Source organism: Pteropus alecto, unplaced genomic scaffold (assembly GCF_000325575.1).
Source record: "Pteropus alecto unplaced genomic scaffold, ASM32557v1 scaffold113, whole genome shotgun sequence".
Lineage (NCBI taxonomy): Eukaryota > Metazoa > Chordata > Mammalia > Chiroptera > Pteropodidae > Pteropus > Pteropus alecto.
In genome coordinates this window covers 3599191-3606805 of record NW_006433949.1, presented here as the reverse complement: position 1 = coordinate 3606805, position 7615 = coordinate 3599191, and the positions used below count along the sequence as shown (strand labels likewise).

Here is a 7615-nt window from a genome sequence, read left to right as displayed (position 1 = left end):
CTGTCCACCCAACGGGTCAGAGCCAGTCACCTGGAACCAGATCTGTTTTCTCTGCGTCCTCACACCACACCCAGAACAGATGTGAGACTGGGAAGCACCTGGGGACTGTGGATGTGACAGTGGCAAGAACTGCACTAAGGCCTCCCAGCTGCTTTGACTGCCCCGTTTCCAGCCTTGTGGCTGTCCCCGGAGATGCTATGGGTGACAGCTGGAGAGTCTGAAGTTCTTACATGAGCAGGGGGCCAGGAGGAGTCACCGCCCACCACTCCCTCCGTTCCTGTTGGGGTCCTTCCCGCCATCTCTGTCTGTGGCCCTTTTGGGCCCTGAGTGGCCAGGAAGTTGGCAGGCACAGTCCTGGGAGTGGTGGGGCCTTGTAGGGTGACAGATAAGGTCTGGTAGCCTAAATGTCCCTTGGGATGGGGCCCTGGTCAGGATGGACTGTGGCGGCAGTACTGGGTATGTGGTGGTGGACATGGCCTTTGGGTGGAAATTACTTTTCCTGGGTGTGAGATCGTCTACGCAGAGCACAGGTGACATCCTATCCCAGGGAGGTCGTGGAGACCAAACTACTGTGACTTTTTAATGGACGATAATGGCTTCATGAAACAATTGCACAGTCCTTAACAGTTTACAAACCACTTCTGAGGACGATTCCATTTGAGCCTCCCACCAACGCCCTGTGCCATGGGCAGCACAGGTGGTGGCCTCAGCATTTTTCTGGCGAAAGGAGCGTAATGGGGGTTAGGGAATTCACAGAGCCTGAAGCGGTGGGCGGGGTTCAGATGACTTGGAGCTAAGAGCTTGGAATCAGTACTTAATAACAATTTGCGGTGACAATCTCAGGATTCAAATGTCAGAGCCAAATTAACCATCACAAAGGCAGATGGAAGTTCCTCTTCCTAGCTTAGCTCACAGCCCGCCGGCGCTCCCCACCAGCACGTCTCCGCTGGTGGCGGGGGTGGGGGGTGGGATGGTCCAGGACCTGACTGGTCGCTGCGAGGCCCTCTCACGCTGCTCCGTCCATTCCAGATATGGCAGGGGATAGACATCGAGACCAAGATGCACGTCCGCTTTCTTAACATGGAAACCATCGCCCTTTGCCACTGACCTGCCGCCCCCACCCCCGCCCCCCCAGGAGCCCCTGCCTCTGCGCTGGGCAGCGTCCCCACGAGCCCCGGGCCTTTCGCTGCGGCTCCTGTAAATAGTCAACATTTCTCCATTCATCTCGTTTCCCACAGGGTGTGGTATGCGGGACTTTGTTGTTTTTATCTCTAATAAAAAAGGAAGAGGGTTTGTTAATGAACGTGACTCCTGTCTGTTCCTCATGTCCACGCAAGTGGCTGGGCCATTTGGTGGCACGAGCCGAGTCTGGGGAACAAGCAGCAGCTGACTCATTTTCAAAGGCTGGTTCAGAAGAGATGAGGTTTTTCGTTTTGTTTTTGATTGTGATTTATTTTGGCAAAGTATCTGCTGTTTTCCCTGTACAGGTGCTGGGAAAATTCACCTGCCTTCTTGATCTGAGGCAGTAACGTAAGGACAAGCAGGTCCTTGCCCCGTGGGGGCAGGGACTTGGGTGGGGGGCTCCTCATTGTCCTGACTGCACGTGCCAGCTGTGCCGGCTGCAGGGACTCCCTGAGCTGGCCCCAGCGGTGCTGGGGGCACTGGCATTCAAGGCCTGGCTGGCCGACTCCAGGTGCCCCGGCTGGGTGTGCCATGGCTCGGTCAGGATGGGGGCCAGCTGCAGGGCCCAGCGCTGACAGTCCCCAGCGTCAGTGGCAGCAATAGAGACCGGACACAGCAGGGAAGGTGAGTGCCCAAGGTAAGCATCTCCCACAACTCCGTGGTCAGCTTCTGATTCGGGGACCGGCCGAGGCGGGGGTGGTGGGGGGAGGCGGAAGCAAAGGCGGTTCATCTCAGTTGGTGGCGGCGGCTCGTGAGCCAGCAGAGAGAGGGCTGGCACGTGTTGAACGTGCACAGCTGGTTCTCCATGGCACCGAGATCACCTGCTGACTCCCCCGGGCACGGTCCTGATGGCACTGGGTGCAGCGCAGCCATGGCTGTGGGAGCTGGTCGCTCGTCACATCCCAAGCCGCCTCCTGGTTGTCACGTGTACGACATGCTCGGTCCCTTTATCGACGCTCACTGGGAGGCACCATGCGAGGCTTCGAAGAAAGTTCTGCCAAGAACTGGCAACTGCTGTTATTTGCATCCTGGAATTTTTAATGCGTAGTCTTGATATCAAGCATGCTTTGTATCAGTTTTGTTACAGCCGCACACCGGGGTTCAGTCCGTAATGGGCACAGACAGGCATCGTACCCTTCGCCTGACCCCCCTTCCCCTCCTGGGGCGACCACATTAGCCCTTCCTTCCAGCTCTCTCCAGAGCTGTTTCGTGCACGTAGCAGCAGATACTTGCTTTGGGTGAGGTTACTGTCGGTATTTAAATTTAAAAACCCAAACAGAGCAGTGAGATGCGTTAAAGGGGACAGTGTGACGAGGGGGGCAGGACTTGGCGTGCATGGAGCTTGTGAAGTCCCCATCGGTCGGTGAGAAGGCTGACGCGAGGCGCGTGCCCACATCCTGTCGCCAGGACACATGGAGGATGGGGCCGGGGCCCCTCGACCCAGCCGTACCTGAGAATGCCGGCCTGGACCAGGCCACCGCGGTCTCACGAGGCGAACCGTGGCCTCCACTCTCCCCGATGCCGGCAGATGGGCGGTCGGAGGCTGCGTGGCCCGACCTCTGGGTGACGAGGATGGTCTGAAGTCACTTTCAGAATGCTGCTTCTTACACTAGCACTTAATGCAGCCAACGTGTAGATACATTCAGCACGGTGGGTCAGGGGCGAAGGCCTCTGCTTCCTGCCCCTTCGTGGGGGAGGCCAGCCCTGAAAACTAGAAAGCAGACACCCAGGCAGTCTCTCTGGGGGCTACGGGGGCAGTAGGACAGTTCTCCCTCCCCGCTCCTGCCTCCCTCTCCCTCGCTGCTGGGGAGTGTCTTGCTTGTGCCCTTGGGTTCCCTGGCTGCCAGCAGGAGGAATCTAGCACGTCGCCAGACAGCCTGGCGTGGTGGAATCTGGTACTAGTTAGCTCTTGTCCAGGAAGCATCTCTAGCGACAGCCTCGCAGCCTTGAGAGGCATGCGTCTCCCTTCACGCGCCTCGTCCCTCCCATGTGGTGGCCCCCGTGTCGCTGAGCAGCAGGATCACTGGCAAGGCCTGGATTTCCTGAGACTCTCCCAGTTTAATTTTGTTCTTCTCGACAAAGGCAGTTCATTAATGCAAAGTGTTTTTATAAATAATGAATCTTCCGTCAGCCCCTGTGCCTCGAGTTTGAGTCTGGGAGATGTGGGCACACATCAAACGGTTTCACTTGTTCGGGCCACAGAGGGAGCCGGCCTGATGTCTTTGAAGCTTCGGGCCATGGCTTACCTTAAACAGCTAATTAAAATGAGATTTATTCACCGGGAGCCCAGTCCATGCAGCTCAAAAGGGAGCTAATTTGTTCAGCCGCCGAGGGTGGCCTCTGCCTGGCAGGGCTGCCGAGCTCACTTGGAGCTCTCCCGCCCGGCTCTGGGCGCTGTGTCCATGAGACCTGCTTTTGCTCACTCGGTCATTTGAGGAGTGATCAGGGTTGGCTATTAGTTGGTGCAAACCTCCTAAAAAGGGCAGATCAATACCCCACCATCTAGCGGGGCTGCTGGCCTTTGATGAACAAGGCTGTGGGTCGCTGCTCTGGGCACAGGTCTCAGATGGCCAGCTGGGCAGTGTGGTGTGGACAGGGGACGGAGGCAGGTGGCTTGGAAACAGCTCCTCTTACCTGCTGGACGAGTGGGTGCGCCCAGGAAGGGCCTTTCAGCCGCACAGACCCTGAGCAAGTCCAGCAACGCCCCCGGTCCCTGGATGGGGCACCCCATCTAAGCAGCCGGATGCAGGTGGCATTTGTTCTAAAACAGGCAACTGATAAGTCAAACAGGCGTATCTGTTAACAGCCTTCCTTCTAGCAGGAATAAGAACAGTGACTAAAAGGAAGTGGGGAAAAATCAATGCAAAGTCCAGTATTTTAGGGAAGCTGATAAGTCAGAGCTTTGAGGGCCTCAAGCTATGGGTGGGGAAGACCAGGCAAGGACGGTGTCCTCAGCCTGCCGGATGGTAGCGTGAGGTCACTTCTACGTGTGTCTTTACCCAGGAATCTGGTCGAGAGTGGGAGCGCGTCCTCCACTGCCATGGTACTGGGAACCCAGCTTTTGGATGAACGCGGCGATGTGACACAAACACAGCCACGTGGTAGGTTTACAGAAAGGCCATGGAATGGAAATCTAATCCGAGAAGCTCGGGAGACTTTCCACAGCCGCTCTGGACATGCATCATGGATGAGGGCACAGAGGAAGGTGACGGCAGCTTCCGGTTTGGGCCCGGCACCCTCTCAGGGAACGAATTATTGCCTGACTTTAACAAAACAATTCCATTATCTCTGGTCCAAGGGACTGGAAAAGCCCTTTTGGTGCTTTGCTAATGGGAGACAGGTCACACGCATGGATCTGATCCTTGTCGCTGAGCGGCTGAACCTGTTCCTACCTGCCTGCAGTTAACAGGGCTGAAGCTGAACTGTGTCGCTGCAGACAGCACAGTGACTTACGTAGGCTGATGCAGAGTTAAAAATACAAGTTGCCTTGGCAAGGGTTCTGCAAACACCTGCTTTGCAAGCTGTCCTCCCACACAGTGACCTTGGGAAGGCCTTGGAGAGTTGAGTGGGAGGAGCCAGGGTTTTAACCACAACTTCCCAGGGCCTCGGGGTCACCTTTGTCTCTGAGCTCTTCCATGATCAGTGAACAAGTACTAGCAGGGGTTCAGTGGTGGATGATTCAGGCCCCGGCAGGACCGAAGACTGATGGTGTCTACTCATCCCTCTACCTAGCCTGTCGACCAAGCCAGCAAGGGACTAGGTCTGGTCTTTACCCCAAGAGTGGTTCACGGGCACAGGATGGCCGAGGGATGTGCTGAGAAGCACTCTGCTGCCACCGCCACCTCAGAGGAATGACGAGGCAGCATTCGTCCCAACACCGGACAAGGGAAGAGGAGATATGACAAGACAGGCTCAGCTCTCAGGGGGAGGTGGAACTCTCCCTCCCTCCCTCCCTCTCCTAGGGAATGAAAAGGTCCCGGTGCCGAGCCATTGTTGGAAGCCCATGTTCAATATGAGGCTGAAAGCGAGTCGGCACCCACGTGGTGTCCACTGGAGCCCGGCGAGGGGGACTCTGCCAGCACACATCAGAGGCAGCCCCTGTCCAAATCGCCACAGGCCCCTGCAGCAGGAGCCAAGTGACCATCTGGCCTGGCCACGCGGGGTGAGGCAGGCGAGTGTGTATGGCTCAGAGCGCAGTGGCCCATGCCGGCCAGCTCCATAAGCTCGGCTAGCACAGCTGCTGCCCAAGGCGAAGGCCCAAGGTGGGACTGTCACAGACCTGCCCGTGATGGCTGGCCACCAGACAGCTTTCATAAGACTGGGCCCTCACCAGAGGAAGCCATTTCTCTATAATGCTGGGCACAGTTTGGCATTTAAATACAGGGCGGGAAGCATTAGCATCTTAAATTTGGGGCCACTAGTTCTTGAGGGGGGTGGGCGGGGAGTTGTCAGTTTTCCCTGCCAGGAAGGACCAAAATGATACTGTTGGGGAAATTTGGTGTTTCCTCTGATCAGCTGAACCCAGTCAGCCGGGGCGAGGCTTCCACGTGGCAGGGGAAGGTGATGCCGTCCTAGGCTCTTTTAACCATGAATTATTGCTGGGGCAGCAGCAGCACCAAGGCGGCACGTGGCCTGGACTGAAAAGCGCAATCTAGTGGCAGAGATGGAATTCTCAGAAAATGCCCTGGTGTACCATTTCACATGTAATTTTGTGGGTTTTTGGATCCTGGGCTGGGAACCAAGTAGTGGTGATTCCGGGAAAACTACTCAACTGTGGACTTCAAAAGCAGGCCACCGTGCAAGGTGAGCCTTCCGGGGGCGGGAGGGTGCTGTCATAGTGGGCCTTGCCAGGAGGTGAAAAATCATTTGAGCAATAAATAAATTTAAAAAATTTAATATTAGAACCAACATAGACATAAAGTAGAAAGCAAAAGTCATACAATGTTTTGAGACAAGACACTAGAGTCTTAGCGTCTGGCCCCCCGGCGCCCCCACAGCTTATGGGAGTCTCTGTCATCAGGGGAGGCAGCGAGGGCAGAGAGTGAGAAGCAGAAGGCTGCAGAGAAAAGATGATGAGTCCGCTGCCAACTCCACCTGCGAAGGAGCTCCCTCAAAACAGCCAGTGGGGAGAAAGGTGAGGGGGATGAGCAGCGGGGGGCGGACGTGTGTCAAGACGTTTTTTTGTTGCTGGGTAATTTGTTCGTTTCTAAAGGAACTCTGATCCTTTCTGCATCAGGCCGATTTCTGCCAGGAGGTAAAGTTTACAGCAGAAAACACTGCCGGAAGTTGGCATACTCCGGCATTACGGTTTGGGTCCGCTAAACTCTTCTCAAAACCCAGGCACTGTTCGTGAACGGGAGCTGTTAAAAACAAACGCTGCGCTTGTAACGTTTTACACTGGACCGGCTGCTGGCAGTGAATAGCAATAGTTTCAAACTATTTTTTCAGTTAAATTTTCGGGGTCAGATTTCTTTTAGACTCTTCCACTGTCTTAGATTGCTGCAAAGCTAAGAAGGCCAAATGACCTGTGAAATCAGACGGGAAAGGACTGCTTCTTAATAGGAGTGACATACTTTACCTAGAGGCCCAGTTGCGTTAAGACTGTGAAAGATGAAAACCTTATCATGTTAGGTCACTAGGCGGTCAGGCCGCCACACGCCAATGAGAGTAAATACTTCATTTATGAGGTAAGTTGGCTGAAAGGAAGCGGAAAGCCCTCCTGACGATGCCGCCTTTCCAGGAGGCAGTCTGAGAGAGCAGAGCTCTGGACTGTGAAGACACGGTCCCCAGTCACAGCTCTCCATCTGGCTCCGCTGTCCTATTCTGCTAGACGTGGATTTTTAACGACTGGATATCTTAAGCAATCTGAAAACCTTCACGACTCAAGGTTCCAGGGCTCTGAGTAATGGCACGCATTTCCCAATTTTATACATTCGTGTACGGTAGAAAAACTTCACTTTGGGGGCCAAACTACCTCCACGCTGAAAAATGAGTCTTCTGTGTCCACAGCTGTCTCCTTTCCTGTTCTCGACAGTCCCTTGTGTCCTTTTCTCGATCAAGAGTTATGTATTTTGTCTTTTCGAAAACTGCTTCGGGTTTCACGAAACATTACTACTGCCTGGTTTTCTGTCTCATCAGCCTGTTTCTATGCTTCGCCTCCTCTCTTCTTTGTGGTCACGGCACCTCTTTGAGCTCTGAGTGACAGCTTGGTGCCTCTACTCCAGTCACTTCTCTCAGTCCTGGGTTCGGTAGTCAGCACTTTCACGGTCACTCTGGTCATGTTTTCCATTTCGATTTCCCTCCCTAAGATCGAGTTAATTCAGGAGTGTCTGGCGTTTGCAGGTATGTTTTTATTAACTTTTTGTTGATTACTTTTACTGCACTGAGGATGAGGGGCACCGAATTTGGTCTGTGTGGTCTCAACTCTGAGGCC

At 54.7% G+C, this 7615-nt stretch overlaps 2 protein-coding genes across 2 annotated transcripts in view; one reads left to right on the top strand and one right to left on the bottom strand.

Moving 5' to 3' along the window:
• The window catches only part of TESC (tescalcin), a 48180-nt gene extending 46877 nt beyond the window's left edge, over nucleotides 1-1303 (top strand). The window contains exon 8 of the mRNA XM_025044554.1: nucleotides 1030-1303. Coding sequence (XP_024900322.1) covers nucleotides 1030-1107 — 78 coding nt within the window. The 3' untranslated portion in view covers nucleotides 1108-1303. The remainder of the gene's footprint in view (nucleotides 1-1029) is intronic.
• Nucleotides 1304-6060: 4757 nt separating this feature from the next.
• The window catches only part of FBXW8 (F-box and WD repeat domain containing 8), a 111028-nt gene continuing 109473 nt past the window's right edge, over nucleotides 6061-7615 (bottom strand). Inside the window, exon 13 of the mRNA XM_015586811.2 lies at nucleotides 6061-6760. The gene's annotated coding sequence lies outside the window, so the exon portion shown is untranslated. The remainder of the gene's footprint in view (nucleotides 6761-7615) is intronic.